Source organism: Cervus elaphus, chromosome 19, assembly GCF_910594005.1.
Source record: "Cervus elaphus chromosome 19, mCerEla1.1, whole genome shotgun sequence".
NCBI classification, from domain to species: Eukaryota; Metazoa; Chordata; class Mammalia; order Artiodactyla; family Cervidae; genus Cervus; species Cervus elaphus.
The window spans coordinates 90,388,142-90,407,920 of NC_057833.1; the positions used below are offsets into that span (position 1 = coordinate 90,388,142).

A 19,779-nucleotide genomic window follows, 5' to 3' on the forward strand; every position below is an offset into this window, starting at 1 on the left:
GCCAAGAGACCCCAGATGATAGTGAGATGGGACCATCTTCTTAATTAACTTTTTATTTTATATTGAAGTACAACTGATTAACAATGTTGTGATAGTTTCAGGTGGACAGAAAAGTGACTCAGCCATACACATACATGTATCCATTCTCCCCCAAACTTCCCTGAGATGGACCATCTTAAAGGCAGATCGTGTGGAGAGTCATGAGCTCGGGCCTTGTGGACGATGAGCTAGTGCAGCCCCACCAGGTATTTGAAGGCACCCAAAGTAGAAAACACAGACTCAGAACAAGTCAGGGGAGAAGCAGAACACAGGCAGAGAAGGTAATGAACACATCTCAGCTTCTTTACCTGCAGGAGAAGTTCTTGAAGCTGGGCCCGCTTCTGCTTTATCCGTTCTATCCGCCTCTGCTTCTCTATCTTTAAAACACAGGTTACAAAATAGCATGAGCATGTAGAGTAGAAAATGCTGCTCACTTTTAAGCTCCTAGTTCTGAGACATCAAGAATTTTCCTTAAAGATAGGCAACCTATTTAACTATTGACACCAGTAAAGGTAGATTCCACCTTCCGGGGTCAGGTAAGCAAGCAGGCAAGGCAGCAGAATTGTAGCAATAGCCATCAAATGACATCCATCCGCCTAACGAACACCTGATCTGTGGGACCAGCTCTATTTCACAAGCACCAATCAGAGTCACAGGTAACACTTGAAAAAGTGAAAGTGAAGTCACTCAGTCGTGTCTGACCCTTTGAGACCCCATGGACTGTAGTCTACCAGGCTTCTCCGTCCATGGGGTTTCCAATCAGAGTCACAGCTAACACTTGGTGAATACCTATTCTACGTGTCAGCGATCACCTGAGTGCTAGACACACGGTCTCTTAATTTGTGTTCACAAAACCCTAGACATAAGTACGGCTGTTATCCTCTTTGCAGTAAGGAAATGGAGGCACAGAGGGTGAAGAACCTGTCCAAGGTCACACCGCTGGTGGATGGCAAGAACCAGGATTTGAATCAAAGCCACCTGGTTACAGAAATCCCATTATTAATTGCTTTGCTCTATTAACCTCCCAGAATGAGATAAGATCTCATTTAAGATCTCCGTTTAACTGCTTTTTTTAGTGTGATTTGTGGGATTTTAATTCCCTGACCAGGGATCAAACTCACACTCTCTGCACTAAGGGCACGGAGTCCTAACCACTGGTCCACCAGGGAAGACAGTCCCTAGAGCAGTTTAATCTCCTCTCTTAAACAGGCACGGCTGCTAATACAGGGCTCCTATATTCAGTACGCAGTTCCTACCTGCAGTAAGAGACATGGTTATGGGACAAATTTCCTAGCTTCAACCAACTACTGTTTTCCTCAACCTCACAACTACACAGATTAAGGTCTGGAATATCCCTGTAGATGAGTTCCTCACTGGGTTTTTGGGCAAAAGCCAGTGACATCTAATATCATCTTTCTTGTCTACTCCAACAGCATCTTTCTTACTTGCTCCCCATCTAGTCCCCACCAGGAGTCTCTCATGATTCCTCTGATCACAACCACTTGAACCCCGAGACATTTAAGATCCACTGTAAGATCCGTGTGCTCTTTCACATGAGAAAAGATGCTACTGGGGTTTTCCGACAGAGCAGCTCCCACCTCATGCCTTGCATCCAACCAGGCTAAGTGGTATTGATTCTGCCTCTAAAACACTTCTCCAGCCTCACTGTCATGGCCAGAATTCAGCCCCTCTCCGACCCACCCCCTCACTTTCCCTCCTAATCTTCCTGTCAGTCCGGCTTCCAACCCACTGGCAGACTGACCCTTTCGATTACACGACCTCAGCTCTCTTCTTTATAATTTTCCAGTAGCTCCTACTGTCTATAGGATCAGGTCCCAACTACTTAACACCCAGGAACCTACCCTCTCTTTCACCTGTACTCTGGCCACAACCAGCTGTGGGCAAGCCTTCCTCAACCTGCCTCAGTCCGGGCAATGTCCCTGCCTCCCTGCCCTAAACCACTTGGCAAACTCCTCCCTCATGACTGAGCACAAGGATTTTTTTTTCTCTTGGTAAAGCACCCCCACTTCCTCCCTTATACCCCTTTTCCAGAGAATCTGTACACACTTCTTTCATAGGAGTCATCACAATTTTGGTAAGTCCTTTTACATTTCTGCTCTCCTCAATTAGAATGAAAGCTGCTTGGGATCAGAATCTCATATAATCTTTCATTTAAGCACATGGGAGATGTTAAGAGATTTTTGCTTACTTAGGCTTTGATACTGGCTTAATATTACTGGTAATTAAAATAACCCTCAAATATTTCTCTATCGGGAGGAGAAAAAAAGGACATTTCCATTACAGCACATGAATGACATTATTTTATAACTTCTGATGACTGCCAGGTTTTCTCCCTCCATCCACAAGAATATTAATACCAAAATTTTTTGATTTGCCAGGGGGAAAAAGGGACTAAGAAAAACATGAAATCAACAATAGTCACATCTAAAGCTGCCTTTTGGTTATGACAGTAAAATCATGTCAAATCAACTTACAAATAATATGTCAGGGCACATGCTTATTTAGGAAAGATTTTGTATAATGATTGAAGTTCAAAGAATAAAACATGCTTTTTGCACACATCACCCCAAATTCTTGTAAGCTGCACATTCTACCCATTCTGAAGAAGATTTAAAGGAAATTCCATACCATTCTCCTGCCACTAATTCTAGAGTTGAAGGTAAAAGTTCAAACACAAGAAATAGACAGCCAACTTGAATCCATTCTTTCAGATCTATACAGCAAGTATTTCATCAAATAAGATCATTTCTAGTACACAAGTCAGTGAAAATTTATTAGTAGAGTACTCAAAATTAAATTAGAATAAAACAAAGACGTTCGCCAAAAAAAAGAGAAAAAAAAAAAATCAAGTCATTTCATTTCATGTTTCATCAGGACATCAGTCAGACTAGACCTCTCAAAATCTCCTTCCAGTTCTGAAATTCTACCTAGGAGAGACTTTAAAGAAAAAAGGCATACTATGAATGAATAAATAGCTATGAATATTTAATACTATGTGACTGTATTTCCAAATTAAAACATCTATGATGTAAAATAAAGCAAAGTACTATCTGTAAACAGATTTTCTTCACTTACCTCCAGGTTTTGACATTCCTGAGCAGAATTGGTAGGCAGGCCAATCCACTTGATTTCTTTTTTTTCCTTTGAAATTATGTTCATTGCCATCAGCACATTTAAAGCATCATAAACTCTTCGCCTAATGTTCTTCTGATCATAAGCCTGCTAAAAGAAATATGTTTATTGAGTGATAAACTTTAAAGGTCATGATATAATCACAAGGTATTAAAATATTTAATAATACTTTCATAAATATCTTCAAAGTTCTGAAAGAATTCTTCACCCAGTGAAAGTATCCTTTAAAAGTAACAACAAAAAAAAGTAAAGATTAAATAAAGATACTTTCAAGAAATCTAAAGCATAAAACAATCTTAAAAATAAGGATTATGTTCCTAATAGATCTTAAATTAAATGATGTGAAAGAGCCTCTTCTAAGTAAAAGGAAAAGAATCTAAGATAGGAACTTGGAGATGATGTAGGATGACATGAAGACCAACTCAAAAGGTAAATCTCAATTAATACTGTATAAAGTATAATGTTTTGGGGAGTCTAGAAATAAAAAGAACTAATATACAGGACAGTAATACCAGACCACCTGACCTGCCTCTTGAGAAATCTGTATGCAGGTCAGGAAGCAACAGTTAGAACTGGACATGGAACAACAGACTGGTTCCAAATAGGAAAAGGAGTATGTTAAGGCTGTATACTGTCACCCTGCTTATTTAACTTATATGCAGAGTACATCAGGAGAAACGCTGGGCTGGATGAACCACAAGCTGGACTCAAGATTGCCAGGAGAAAGATCAATACCCTCAGATATGCAAATGACACCACCATTATGGCAGAAAGTGAAGAAGAACTAAAGAGCCTCTTGATGAAAGTGAAAGAGAGTGAAAAAGTTGGCTTAAAGCTCAACATTCAGAAAACTAAGATCATGGCATCTAGTCCTATCACTTCATGGCAAATAGGTGGGGAAACAGTGGCTGATTTTATATTTCTGGGTTCCAAAATCACTGTGGATGGTGATTGCAGCCATGAAATTAAAAGACGCTTACTCCTTGGAAGGAAAGTTATGACCAACCTAGACAACATATTGAAAAGCAGAGACATTACTTTATCAACAAAGGTCCGTCTAATCAAGGCTATGGTTTTTCCAGTAGTCATGTATGGATGTGAGAGTTGGACTATAAAGAAAGCTGAGCACCGAAGAATTGATGCTTTTGAACTGTGGTGTTGGAGAAGACTCTTGAGAGTCCCTTGGACTGCAAGGAGATCCAACCAGTCCATCCTAAAGGAGATCAGTCCTGAATAGTCATTGGAAGGACTGAAGCTGAAACTCCAATACTTTGGCCACCTGATGCGAAGAGCTGACTCATCTGAAAAGACCCTGATGCTGGGAAAGATTGAGGGCAGGAGAAGGGGACGGCAGAGGATGAGATGGTTGGATGGTATCACCAACTCAATGGACATGGGTTTGGGTGAACTCCGGGAGTTGGTGATGGACAGGGAGGCCTGGCGTGCTGCAGTTCATGGGGTCGCCAAGAGTTGGACATGACTGAGCGACTGAACTGAACTGAATAGTATATATAGAAGAAAGGGGTAATGGAGTTAAAGTGGGCTAAGATCCTGTAGTGTCTCTGAGGATGTCAGACTTTGAAAAGTCAAGGATGCATCCTTTAAGTTCTAGTTAGCAGTGCTTCTCAAAATGTGGTCCACGCACTAGTGCTGATCTGCAAAAAATGAAAATGGTGAACCTGCACCAAAATGTAATCATATAAATCACTAGGCACACTGTGTCGTTCAGCTGATTTTTTTTTGGTAGCAAGACTTTATAATAACAGAAAGTATGTTAACTTACACTGTGGGAAAGCCCCTTATCTTTTGGTGGACAGGCAGTTCGTAAGAACTGAATCCAACCAATCAAATGCCATGATAATAAAAGATGGTGGACAACAATGAAATCTACTTAAATATAGAAGTAAACTTAAATAAAAGGGAGATTTTAAGTTATAGAACTGAATGTAAATATTAGAAATCCCAATACTGTAGAAACAATGACAAAATAACAACAGATGTTAGGAGGAGGCAACAGCAAGTCTGCTGATTTCCTCTTCTTTTTTTAGAAATAGTTTGTGCTTTTGTTTTTTGAAAGTACTTTTTGACTGCGCTGGGTCTTGGTTGCAAAACGAGGGAACTATTCATTGCGGCTTGTGGGATCTTTAGTCGCAGCATGCGAACTCTGAGTTGGGGCATGCGAGATCTAGTTCCCTGACCAGGGATTGAACCAGGGCCCCCCTGCATTGGAAGCGAGGAGTCTTAGCCACTGGACCACCAGGGAAGTACCCGATTTCCTCTTCTTTGATACTGGAAGGAATATGAATTCAAAGCAGATGAACTATTCAAAACAGATCAACTATGCAATAATTTTAGCACAATATATTCAAAGTCATAAAAACAACTATAATTTTCTTTTAACAACGGGCACTAATATATTCAACTGAATCCTGTGGTAGAGGGGAAAGATGGGAGATGGGAATACAACAGGCATATGGATTTATTTTTTCCTCCATAATCAATCATAGTCCATAGGTGATAACTCAAGAAATGAAATACTAAAATTACTGAAATTATAAAATACTGAAGTTATAATAAAAATAACTCTAAAGAACTACAGACCACAGAGCTTCCAAATCATGAGAAAAACAAAGTAGTGAATCAACAGAAAGAAAAATCCTTGCTTATATTCAGGAGTGGGGATGGGGGCGTGGTTATTAAAAATGTGTGTTAGATACTGAAAAGCGCTAAGAAGAAATGCTTCACTTTAGTGACATCTGACTGAAAATTAGATGGAGAAGAGAAACTACATGGAAATCCCCAGCAAAGAACACATGTAGTGTAGTAACTGCTTGTAGTAACTGAGAGGGTGCCTGGTAGGCGACGAGAGGTAGTAGAGGGCCAGGTCACACAGGGTCTGCTAGACCATTCAGAGAACTCTCACGCTCACTCAAATTCAGAAAGCCATATACTTTCAAGCGCCCAGGGAAATTAAACAGAAATCACCATATAACGGCTCACAAGAAAAATCTCAAAGCAATCCCTCCCTAAAAGAAACAGTTTGACTCAAAATTTCTGATCACAGGTAATAAAAGTAAAAATTCATGACAATAAGCAAAAATTCCTATCACCTGGAACTGTAAGAAACTTTTCAATGCAATTCTTAAGCCAAAGTTACAGAATAAAGAGTAACATACCAGAATCAATGGGGGTATGGGTAGTGTACAAGAGCAAAGTAACAGCCATAAAGACTTTCAATACAAAACAAAGAAAATAAAAGTAAATAAAGCATATAGCGTAAAGAAATAATAAAAGTAACTTCAGGAAAGAGAACAGAATATTAAATACAGATAAAAACAGAAATTAACTTCAGAACCGGAGGTCTATACAAACAAATCCAAGAGATGTTTTTTTTGGGGAAATATAATTGCAAATAATTTGGAAAACATGGATGAAATGGAGAATGTTCTAAGAAAACAAAAAAACACCAAACTGACTCAAAGGGAGAAAGCAATTTTAAACAGATGGATTACCAAATAAGAAATGGAGAAAGTTATCTAACCCCCCCACCAAATCACCACAGAGTATCTCAGGTGATTTCCATCAGATTGCAGGGACCAAAACTAGACATCCCATGCCATTAAATCTGTGATGGAGTAAAGCGAAAGAGAAAGCGAAGTCCTCTAAATTCATTTTATAAAGCCAGCATGACACTACTTATCAAAACTGCAAAGATGGTACTGATTGCAAACTGGTGCCATGGAGGCTGGCAAGCAGGTCAAAAGTGGGCTCTTGAGTCTAAAAGGCATCGCAGAGCTCGGTGTGACCGAGGAGGAGGAGGAACAGGACAAAGACAAGGCAAAACTTGAGGAAGCGATGAGAATGAGTATAAAGAACAAGAAAGGAGGGACTTCCCTGGTGGTCCAGTGATTAAGACTCCAAACTTCTAATGCAAAGGGTGCAGGTTCAAACCCTTTTCAGGAAGGTAAGCTCCCACATGCCACAGGGCGTGGCCAAAAAATAAAAAGCACAAGAAGCAGTGTGGCCTGGGACAAGGGTACCTTGGCCCAGTTGGCCTTCGAGGAGATGCAGTAGAAATGGCAAACGGAGAGGATCCTGAAGAAAGCAACCAAAACTCACAAGCCAAAAGCAGAGGGCTCAGGGCTCAGGGCTCAAGAGGCACCTGGACACACTCACTGAGCACCGTGACAGGCCCAGAGTCCGCTGGGGGAAGCAGCGCCCCTGCCTGGGGCATGGAAGGGTGTGGAGGGTAACTGGGTCATGTTTGGTGCCCTTGGTATTTTCTAGAAACATTCTTTTACACACACCCTGTACCTTCTCCCGAGGCAGCGCTTTCCAAAGCAGTGTGCCTTCATTGCGGAATTTGATTAAAGTCAGACTAATACTCTATTTTGATTTCTCAGTAGCACATAGGCAATAAGCCATTTTAGTCTGGACTGGGGATTTTTGAGAGTTTATCCAGAGATTAAGGTTATTTCTGTGTATATGCCATGGAAACATGTTTTCACCTCAGAGTTGCACCTAACTCTTTGAAGCCAGCCAGCTGGCTCTGCCTGGATGAACCTGACTCCGGAGGATAAGGAGTCAATGCCAGGATGGCCTGCAGCACATAGATCCCTGGGGGCCCTGCACGGGCTTCCCTGCCAGGCTCCTGATAGCTTGGGGCCTGCGCTCTTCCCTCCAGGCCCTGGGGAAGCCAGTTGAAGCTTCATGGCCTTCAGCCTGCCTTCCCAGTCAACTGGCCAATGAGACAATGCAGCCTGGGAATCAGCACAACCACCTAAGGCAAGGACGGAACATACAGCTTGTCCCTTTCTGAACCTGGTCAGTTTGCAGCCTCTTCTCCCAGTATCTTCATTCCAGACATGTGTCTAGTGGGTGTTGCCATGGCAGATATCACTAATCAAGCACAGCATTCTCTGTAATAGAACCCAGGCCCAGTCTGCCTCCTTATCCTTGACCCTAAGGTCCAAGTAGCTCCTGTATTTACTCAGGGTTGACACATAACATGTTTGACATTCCTGGCCTAAGGATACATCTAGGGCAACAGGACCAAAGAGGCAGAGTCCCAGCACAGAAAGACAAGGGTGCGGTCAGAAGGGAGCACCAAGGTCCCAATGCTGGAGAGCCAGGATCTATGAGGGCCTATGTGTACCCACTGGATAAGGCTCAAACTATGCTATTGGGAGAAATACCTACGTGACATAGACACTGAAAGAATAACAGAGTCAGAAGTAAAAACCAAGTGTTGTGTTTGGGATATCATAGAATATGAAAGCATCAGTTGCTCAGTTATGTCCAATTCTTTGTGACCCCATGGACGGTAGCCCACCAGGCTCCCCTGTTTATGTAATTTTCCAGGCAAGAATACTGGAGTAGGTTGCCAGTCCCTTCTCCAGGGATCGAATCTGCATCTCCTGCATTGCAGGCAGATTCTTTACCATCTGAGCTACTGAAACACAGAATAAAGGAAAAAATGTTATTTAAAAAATTGCAAAGATTATAAAAACAAAAGCAAATAACCCCACCAGTTTCATTCATGAATACCATTGTAAAAATCCTAAAATGTCAGGAAGCTATCTTCCTGACAGAATTGATTAAGTTCAACTCCATTTCTGATTTTTTTAAATTAAGCAAAAAGAAATGTTCATTAAGAAAAAAATCAAGTTATGGTTACTACCATCTTAAAACCTTTATCACAATTAATGCTGCAAAACTATAAATATTTCCACTAACGTTAAGAAGTGAAGATTCAATATGACTAGAGTTACTACTATTATTTAATATTGTTCTAAAATACATAAAGTATGACTACATTTAAGTAAAATGCAAACTAACTTATAAAAAGTATATCAGCAGCTGCCTGGGGCTAAAGGGCGAGGGAGGGATGGATTACAAAAGGCAGGAAGAGGCTTTGGGAATGATGGAAACATTTTGTGTCCTGATCATGGTGGTGGCTTCACACGGGCGTACAAATGTCAAAACTCACTGAATTTTACACTTGAATACATCTTATTGTATGTAAACTAGCCACAATAAATAAAAAAATAATTTAACAGTTTAATTGTACACTTAAGACATGTACATTCCCCTCCCTGCATGTAAATTTATCTCCATTTAAAAAAAAAATAAGAATGATTTTTATGTGCTAAAAATGAGGCTCTAGATATATTACTAAGAAAATAAAATTAAGAATGAAGCATGCAAAGCACAACCATATTTATGTTTAAAATAACAAATTTTATTATATAGGTGCATAAAGAATTTCTGGAATGATACTCAAGAATCTGGTAATCGTGAACAGTTCCTTGTGGAATCAGATTAGAATCTGTGGTAGAAGAGAAAAATTTTTTATCATACAGCCTTTGGTACAACTGAATTTCTATAAACATGTTCATGTAGTATTTTTTCAATTAAAAATAAGATAAAATTTTCTTACTGACTTAAAATACTGGAAGATTCAGATGTATCTAAAGTCATTCAAAAATAAAAAGTATACTTTTTAAAAAGTATGTTTCTTCAATAACCCCCAAAGATATTTAAAAAATACTTGTCCACCTTTATGTTTAAATAAGTAAGAATCCTTTTCAAAACAAAACAACAAAAAAAATCAAAACAACAGAATTCCCCAATAGATAATATGAAACCCTCAGGTAAAGGAAAATTTGAGGATTCCCTAGCTCGTCTGAGTCCTCAATTTGACAGACAATTCAGAGAGGTACCACTGCTGCATCACTTTCACAGTCAACATCAAGGGCATGATCTACCTACCGAATCAGCTGCCAAATGGTTATTTGAATTGGTGAACTCGGACACCAGCTCATCAGCTACTTCATTATATGACGTTGTACCTTTCCGCTGAACTTTCTCACACACTTTCATTGAAAAGTGTCTCAAGCCTTTTCCATTTTTATCTCCTTTTTTGCTTCGTTTGCTACAAGAGAAAATAAAATTATACTCCATTATACTTACTAGAGACTTCCTTTATAAAACTATAAACTAATGTGAGAAGACAGGAATTTGATTATTTGTTCCCAGTGCTCAATTTTACATTAAATTAGAGATAAGGAAATGTTTTAAACTTAATTTTTACCTTAAAAGCCTAATAAAGTGTGCAGTAAGAGTGCCTTTTTATGCTCACTCTTTTGTTGCCTAAATATTTACTGACCAGTTACTTACTATTAAGTGTCAGACGCTGTCCTACACATTGGGAAAAGACTTGTGAAAACAGCAGACAAAAACTCTGTCCATGTAGAGTTTATATTCCCAATACTTATCTTTTTGCATTCTACGTATGCTATACCTTTTTTTTTCCCTGTGAAGAAAGCTGAGCACTGAAAAACTGATGCTTTTGAACTGTGGTGTTGGAGAAGACTCTTGAGAGTCCCTTGGACTGCAAGGAGATCCAACCAGTCCATCCTAAAGGAGATCAGTCCTGGGTGTTCATTGGAAGGACTGATGCTGAAGCTGAAACTCCAATACTTTGGCCACCTGATGCGAAGAGTTCACTCATTGGAAAAGACTCTGATGCTGGGAGGGATTGGGGGCAGGAGGAGAAGGGGATGACAGAGGATGAGATGGCTGGATGGCATCACCAACTCGATGGACTTGAGTTTGAGTAAACTCCGGGAGTTGGTGATGGACAGGGTGGCCTGGCGTGCTGCGATTCATGGGGTCACAGAGTTGGACACGACTGAGCAACTGCACTGAACTGAACTGAAAATTAAAACTACCGCTATGCTAGATTTCTGTTATCTACTCAATTTTCAATCAGAAGTCATTGGTGTTGGGTGCGGAGGGAGGTGGGAGGGGGGTTCAGGATGGGGAACACATGTACACCCATGACTGATTCATGTCAATGTATGGCAAAAACCACTACAATACTGTAAAGTAATTAGCCACCAATTAAAATAAATAAATTAATTTTTTTAAAAAAAAGAAGTCATTGGTGTTAGTAATGGACCTACATCTTCAGTTATCTTAAGTTAGGTTAATGCCTAGGCCTAACCTTTGATAGGAGAAGGCAATGGCACCCCACTCCAGTACTCTTGCCTGGAAAATCCCATGGACGGAGGAGCCTGGTAGGCTGCAGTCCATGGGGTCGCGAAGAGTCGGACATGACTGAGCGACTTCACTTTCACTTTGCACTTTTATGCATTGGAGAAGGAAATGGCAGCCCACTCTAGTGTTCTTGCCTGGAGAATCTCAGGGATGGGGTCGCACAGAGTCGGACACGCTGAAGTGACTTAGCAGTAGCAGTAACCTTTGATAATTCAATCATTAAAATTTCAGAGGTCAGTTTAGTTCTACTAATATCCAAGTACCAATTATATGCTAGGAACTGTGTGTCTTAGGGGCTGGAAGTACAAAAACAGTAACTGATGCAAAATCCTTTCCCTCAGTGAGATCTAAGGCTGGAAGAGAGGCAAAACTAATATATAATGACAGATAATTCCACTATAATAAGGTAAGTGCCAAGTCAGAGTTATTCACAATGTTTTATGGGAAATGGTAAGAGGAGTATCTAGTCTAACCTAAAGGAGGAAGATTCCTGGAGTAAGAATCAATGAAAACAATCCACAGGAAGAAAAGGCAATCTATGGAAAGGGAGAAAATATTTGTAAACCCTTTATGTGATACGTGGTTAATATCTGAAATAACTAAGAAACTCCCACAACTCAACAGTAAAACACGTAACACAAAAAACAGGCAAAGGACATGAATAGACATTTCTTCAAAGAAAACATATAAACGACCAGGAGTTATATGAAATGGTGTTCAACATCACTACTCAAAAGAGAAACACAAATCAAAGCCACAATGACATTGTCCCCACACCTGTCACGTTCCCTGCAGCTCTATTCACCCAACCAGTCTAAAGGATGTCAGTCCTGGGTGTTCACTGGAAGGACTGACGCTGAAGCTGAAACTCCAATATTCTGGCCACCTGATGCAAAGAGCTGACTCATTTGAAAAGACCCTGATGCTGGGAAAGATTGAAGGCAGGAGGACAAGGGGATGACAGAGGATGAGATGGTTGGATGGCATCACCAACTCAATGGACATGAATTTGGGTAAACTCCAGGAGTTGGTGATGGACAGGGAGGCCTGGTGTGCCGCGGTTCATGGGGTCGCAAAGAGCCAGACACAACTGAGCGACTGAACTGAACTGAACCAAGACAAGGAGAACTCAAATATCCATAGATGGATGAATGGATAAAGAAAATGTAGTACATGTATACATATATATTCACATAGACATATAGAGATATTTATATATATACAACAAAATATTATTCAGCCTTAAAAAAAAAATTCTGCCATATGCAACAACGTGGATGAACCTGGAGGACATCATGATAAGTGAAATAAACCAGTCACTGAAGGACAAATGTTGCATGATTCCACTTATATGAAATATCTGAAATAGTCAAGCTTCCAAAGGCAGAGGCTGGGGGGAAAGGGGAAATGGGGAGTCTGCTGTACAGAGGAACCTAGACCTCATCATATTCCATCAGTATAATGGCATTCATTTATAAGTTATTTACATGTTCTACTGTGTTATGTCCATTAAGAAATAGATGCTAAACGTACTTTTCAAAAGAGTAAGGGAAGATATCTACTTTCTTTCCTTGCATTCCCGAAGAGTCCTCTCTCTGTATTCACTGTGGGCCACAGACTACTGAAATACTGTTATCCCACTCGGTGGTATTGAGGGGTGGAGTGGCATGGTAAAATTTTCAGTGAGGTGGAGATTTTGGCTGCAGAGTAATTTATGGAGGGCAGAAGCAGGAACAACAGGAAGACCCATTGACAGGTTACTGTAATAGTCCTAGCAAGCAACGCGGAGTCCTGGAATTTGAGCAACAGGTAGGACTGGATAAGAAGAGATGCATTTGCAAAAAATGTTAAAGATAAAAATCAGTAGAACGAAGTCTGACTGCTGTGGATGGTAAGGAAGAGGGAAACAGGACAATAATCCTTAAAAGGAGGGGTCATTTACTGAGATCAAGGAATTTGGAACAAATTCATGAATTTCATTTTAAACCTTTTCACTTGCATTGTCTAATATTCTGGGCATATTCTACTTGTGGCTATCAAACACCTGAAATGGGACAAGTCTGAATCAAGTATGTTGTTAATTTCAAAGACCTACATGAGAAATGAAGGTATAATTTTTATATTAATTACAAATTGAAATATATTACTTCAGATATACTAGATTAAATAAAAGATGTAACATCAGTCTCACATATTCCAGTTTACTTTTTATAAACTGACTGTTGGAAAATTAAAACTCACATGTGGCTTGTATTATATTCTATCGGGCAGCAATGAGGTTGAGTTTGACATGCCTATAGAATATCCAAATGGGTATATTCAGTAGACAGGAGAATAATACGTAAGTCTACAGCCAGTGTGAGAGGCCACTTATAAACCCAGCAGCACCTGCACCCAGTTCTTCTCAGTCCCAGAGATTAGGCAACCCTCTCTTCCTTTTCAAATCTAACTTCCTTTTTCAAGGTAACATCTTTATTGAAATACAATTCACACACCATAAACTTCATCTTTTCAAGTATTAAATTCAGTGGTTTTGTTCAGGAGTTATGCAACCATCACCATAACCTAATTTTTCCACCTTAAAAAGAAATTCTGTCCCCATGAACAGTCACTCCCCATCCCCCTGTCCTCAAGCCCTTGGCAACCACTGTTTTACTTTCTGTTTCTATGGATTTGCCTGGTTTTCAATGTCAACTTTGCAACTGGAGCTTCTCACTTCAGTGCTTCTGATCCTGTATTATTTGCTTTCCTTGACCTGTCCCATTCAGTTGTTTGTTTTTCAAGTGTACAACCTATCATGAAACCTGAATATGATCAAGACACAAGATCCACCTACCAGTTTAAAGGAAACACTGAAGACAGAAGAACATGTTAAACTATACTAAAGAGATGCTATGGGACTTCCCTGGTGGTCCAGGGGTTGAGAGTCTGCCTGCCAATGCAGGGGATGTGGGTTCCATCTCTGGGAAGGGAAGATCCCACATGCCTCAGAGTGGCTGGCCCTGTGTGCCTACTGAGCCTGTGAGCTGCAACTATTGAAGCCCAGCAGCAGCCAAAAATCAATCAATTAATTAAAAAAAAGAGAGATGCAGTAAGCAAAATCTTTAGAATCTTTCTTCAGGATTAATGTGGTTTCTTCAACTAATAATTTGGAAGGGAAAAAGTGAGGAAAATACAGAGGGAAAATCTACAGATTATAAAAGACTTAACAATTTATTTAAATTCTGATTCATATAGACTGTAAACACACACACACATGTACCCATATAGGACAGTGTGGAAAGACAGCAACTGCAGCATAGTTCTCAAACGCTCCAAATCCCCATACAAACACAGAGCAAGTAGCTATCCAAAAGTCTACAAGCAATAAATGCTGGAGAGGGTGTGGAGAAAAGGGAACCCTCTTACACTGTTGGTGGGAATGCAAACTAGTACAGCCGCTATGGAGAACAGTGTGGAGATTCCTTAAAAAACTGGAAATAGAACTGCCATATGACCCAGCAATCCCACTCCTGGGCATACACACTGAGGAAACCAGATCTGAAAGAGACATGTGCACCCCAATGTTCATCGCAGCACTGTTTATAATAGCCAGGACATGGAAGCAACCTAGATGCCCATCAGCAGACAAATGGATAAGAAAGCTGTGGTACATATACACCATGGAATATTACTCAGCCATTAAAGAGAATACATTTGAATCAGTTCTAATGAGATGGATGAAACTGGAGCCCATCATACAGAGTGAAATAAGCCGGAAAGATAAACACCAATACAGTATACTAACGCAAATATATGGAATTTAGAAAGATGGTAATGATAACCCTATATGCAAGACAGAAAAAGAGACACAGATGTATAGAACAGACTCTTGGACTCTGTAGGAGAAGGCAAGGGTGGGATGATCTGAGAGAATAGCAATGAAACATGTATATTATCAAGTGTGAAACAGATCGCCAGTCCAGGTTGGATGCATGAGACAAGTGCTCAGGGCTGGTGCACTGGGAAGACCCAGAGGGATGGGATGGGGAGGGAGGTGGGAGGGGGGATCAGGATGGGGAACACATGTAAATCCATGGCTGATTCATGTCAATGTATGGCAAAAACCACTATAATACTGTAAAGGAATTAGCCTCCAAGTAACAAAAATAAATGAAAAAAAAATGCTAAATGGGAAGGAAACCCAAAAAAGAGGAGATAAATGTATACACATAGCTGATTCACTTGCTGTACAGTAGGAACTAACACAACATTGTAAAGCCACTATACTTCAATAAAAATTATTTTTAAAAGAAAAAAAAAAAAAAAAAACAGAGCAAGTAAACAGCAAAATCTGAACCCTGACAACATTTACAACAAAACTAGCTGACGAGGTATCTTCAACCAACCCCAGATTACAAACTGGGGCCAAAGGCTTACACAGTAGTGTCTGTGTTGGTAGAAAAAGAAATACTCAATGGAGCGGCATTTAATGGAACTAACAAGAATTTGTTAGAAAGAACAGGACAATTTGAGAGCGGCAGTTGAAATGAGAAGTTTTGCCCTCTTCAATACCAGCTGAGTGCAAGAGGCTGACATAAAGACTGAGGAGGTTGCAACAATCTAGCCCATGTGACTCCCACTACTGATACTCAAGAGCAAGTGAAAAACATTGAAGGTAGGCAAAGAATATATGGACAATAAGAGTTTCTGAAAAAGGAAATCAAGGCAAGGGAACAGAATAAATACTAAGTGCTGTTAAGTCAAGAAAATATTTATGAAATAAAAGAAGAGACTATATCAGCCCAGAATGACAAAACCCAAAAGATTCTAGTAAAGTTACTGGATTTCAAAGAAAAAAAATTATTTAGACATTTAGGGAAAAAAAAAAAAAAAGAGTATCAGGTTTTCCAAGAGCAAGCTGTTACACTAGAAGAAAATTAAGACATTTAAGAAACTGAAAGAAAGTATGAGCCAAAAATTTTTATATTTAGCAAAACTGACTCAGACAGTCAAAATGATTAGAGAAACACCGACATAAAGGTCTTGTGAGAAATTTACGTATAGTTAACTGTAGAAGTTAAGATTAAGTGAGAGCTAAAAGGCATATAGTATAGTGTATAAATAGGTGTATGCTTCAAGACTGTAGGACTATTATCTATGATTATTAGAAAAATGAGAAAAGAATGGACAGAACATACACAGAAAATTTTTTAATGTTTTCAGTGCTTCACAGGTGAGTGAGTGAAAGTCACTCAGTCATGTCTGACTCTTTGTGACCCCATGGACTATACAGTCCATGTAATTCTCCAGGCCAGAATACTGGAGTGGTAGCCTTTTCCTTCTCCAAGGGATCTTCCCAATCCAGGGATCGAACCCTGCAGGTCTCGCGCACTGCAGGCGGAGGTGGACTCTTTATCGGCTGAGCCATATGGGAAGCCCTGGTACTGGTAAAGAACCTGTCTGCCAATGCAGAAAACTTAAGAGATGAGGGTTCAAACCCTGGTCAGGAAGATACCCTGAGAATCAGGAAGATACCTTGGAGGAGGACATGGCAACCCACTCTAGTACTCTTGCCTGGAGAATCCCATGGACAGAGGAGCCTGGCAGGCTACTATCCATATCGTTGCAAAGAGTAGGACACAACTGAAGCAACTTAGTATGCACAATCACATTAGATTAGGTTACATTATTATTATTATTATTTTTTGGGACTATTAAGCATGTAATATGGGATAAAGTCAATGAGTAATTACCATATACACTAATTCTATCGTCCTTTTCATCCTCAATGTCCTTAAAAATCAGAATTCTTGATATGGAAAAAAGAAAATTGAGCTATAATAGAGAAGAAGTTTAATAAAATTTGAGCTGGAAATATCAATGTGCTCCTTGGTGGGGGTCCTTATACATCACTGCTGCTGCTGCTGCTAAGTCACTTCAGTCACGCCCGACTCTGTGCAACTCCATAGACAGCAGCCCACCAGGCTCCCCCGTCCCTGGGATTCTCCAGGCAAGAACACTGGAGTGGGTTGCCATGTCCTTCTCCAATGCACGAAAGTGAAAAGTGAAAGTGAGGTCACTCAGTCGTGTCCGACTCTTAGCGACCCCATGGACTGCAGCCCACCAGGCTCCTCTGTCCATGGGATTTTCCAGGCAAAAGAGTACTGGAGTGGGGTGCCATTGCCTTCTCCCTTATACATCACAATACCATATTAAAAATACAACAGGGAACTCAACATGCCAATACGTAACTTCTGATCCTACTGCAGTTCTCATCTACATGAGTGACAGCATTCATCCAACTGCCCGAAACAGAAACAACAGATTCATCCTAATTCTCCTATCTAGCTAATCAAATTCTATCAAATGTAATCTAACTAAGTCTTGTCTTAAAGAGCTCTTGAATTCAAGTCCTCTGTCTCTTTCCATGGCCCTAGTTCAGGCTCTCATAATCTCTCACAGAATATAACTAGACATAAAAAAAAAATGAAATTATGACATCTGCAGCAACATGGATGGACCTACAGATTATCACACTAAATGAAGTTCATAAGCAACACAAAACCGAAGGATACAACTCAACAGTGGCTGAACCAAGAGATGAAGCCTCATCTTCGGAAGGCTGGTGGATCATTATGCCAAAATCAATCAACATTTACATCAAATTCAACAGAATTTAGAATAGCTAATACCTGCAGTACACAGATAGGGGACTTGGTCCTACAACCAAATCTGTAAACCACTTTTTTCAAAGTTAAGTGTACAATGCCTCCAGTAAAAGAACTTTACAAGTTAAAGGCTAGATGAAGAACTTAACAACAACAACAAACATCTCAACTCAAAATGGACAAAAGACTTGAGTAGACATTTCTTCAGAAGATATACAAATGGCCAATAAGTACATGAAAAGATGTTCAATATCACTAATCATTAGGGAAATGCAGAACAAAACCACAATGAGATATCATTCATTAGGATGACTTTAATTAAACAAAACAAACAAACAAACAAAAAACCCAGCCAATAAGCATTGGGAGGACATGGAAAAACTGGACCCTTCATGCACCACTGGTGGGAATGTAAAGTGGGGCAGTCACTACAGAAAGTACTACGGTGGTTCCACAAAAATGAAGCATATAATTACCATATGATCCAGCAATTCCACTTCAGGGTGTATATCCAAAGAAATTTCAAGTAGGAGACTCAAATAGATGTTTGTACACCCACACTCACACCAGCAGCATTCACAACAGTCAAATGGTGAAAACCTAAATGTCCATCAACAGATGAATGAATAAACAGAAAATGTGGTATATGCACAGAATAGAATACTATTCAGCTTTTAGAAAAATGAAATTCTGATAGATGTTACAATATGAATAAACTCTGAGGACATGGTAAGTGAAATAAGTCAGACACAAAGGATAAATATCATATGATTTCTTTTATATGAGCTACCTAATATTGTCAAATTTATAGAGACAGAAAGTAAAACTATGGTTATCAGAGACTGCAAGAGGAGAGAGTGAAGAGATGTTGCTTAATAGGTACGGGTTTCTAGTAGGGAATGGTGGAAAAGTTCTGAAGATGGATGGTGGTGATAGACGCACAATAATGTATTTTCTCAGTGTTTTTTTGTTTGTTTGTATGTTGTGAATTTATTAATTTATTTTCTTAGTGGTTTTTTGTTGTTTTGGTTTTGAATTTATATTTGTTGTCTTTTATGTTTTATGGCTTTTATGTATCTATAATATAAGATGCTGAAGTTTCAGCATTTTGTTAATTAATTATTTCCAAAAAACCAAACTCAATATACAAGGGATCATGCTTCTGAGCAAAACAAACTTTCTTGTTCTTCATTCTTTAAATTACTTTGTCACATCTGGCTTACTATTACTGCTACCACATTCAGAGAAGATGTGCCTTTTCTTGACAAAAATAGTTCAGGAATGCTTGATTCCCCATCACAAAATAAGGGTTAAGAACAAAATAATACAGAGTGTACTTTTAAAATTTAGCTAATAATTTAAAATAATAAACTTAAAACCAGGCTTATTTTAAAATTTTAAATGGTTGAAAAAATGTTATAAAAATAAATGTCTACATTTTCACAGATCTTCTATATGCTTTTGGGTTATATTAAACAAATAAACTTTAAAATGTCACATGCTACAAAAATTAACTCAAAATGGGTCAAAGATCTAAATGTAAGAGCAAAACCCATAAAACTGTTAAAAGAAAATATTGGCATAAGTCTTTGTGATCTTGGGATTTGGCAATTCTTAAAGTAAGATATGATACCAAAAACATAAGGACCACAAGAAAATATAAACAAGATAAACACAGTCAAATTTTTAAAGTTCTGTGCTTCCTGTGGGTGAAAAATCAATCCAGAGATCAGGAGAACTTCTTTGCAAACCATGTATCTGACAACAGTCTTGTTATCCATAACCCGTAAAGAATTCTTATGACTCAATAGCAAAACCAGCACCACCACCAACAAACCAAAAGATCTCAATAGAGTTCTTCAAAGAGATATTCAGC

General features: G+C 39.3%; 1 protein-coding gene across 8 annotated transcripts in view; it reads right to left on the reverse strand.

Annotated features, from left to right (window-relative positions):
* TFDP2 (transcription factor Dp-2) overlaps positions 1-19,779 on the reverse strand; it is a 192,385-nt gene that overhangs the window by 18,930 nt on the left and 153,676 nt on the right. For 6 of the 8 annotated variants that reach the window (XM_043873631.1, XM_043873634.1, XM_043873638.1 and 3 more), the window contains 3 exons: positions 9,964-10,126; positions 3,136-3,282; positions 348-416 (listed from right to left, as the gene is read on the reverse strand). In XM_043873631.1, the coding sequence (XP_043729566.1) occupies positions 348-416; positions 3,136-3,282; positions 9,964-10,126 (379 nt within the window). The remainder of the gene's footprint in view (positions 1-347; positions 417-3,135; positions 3,283-9,963; positions 10,127-19,779) is intronic. The other 2 variants (XM_043873632.1, XM_043873630.1) reach the window with 1 other exon arrangement.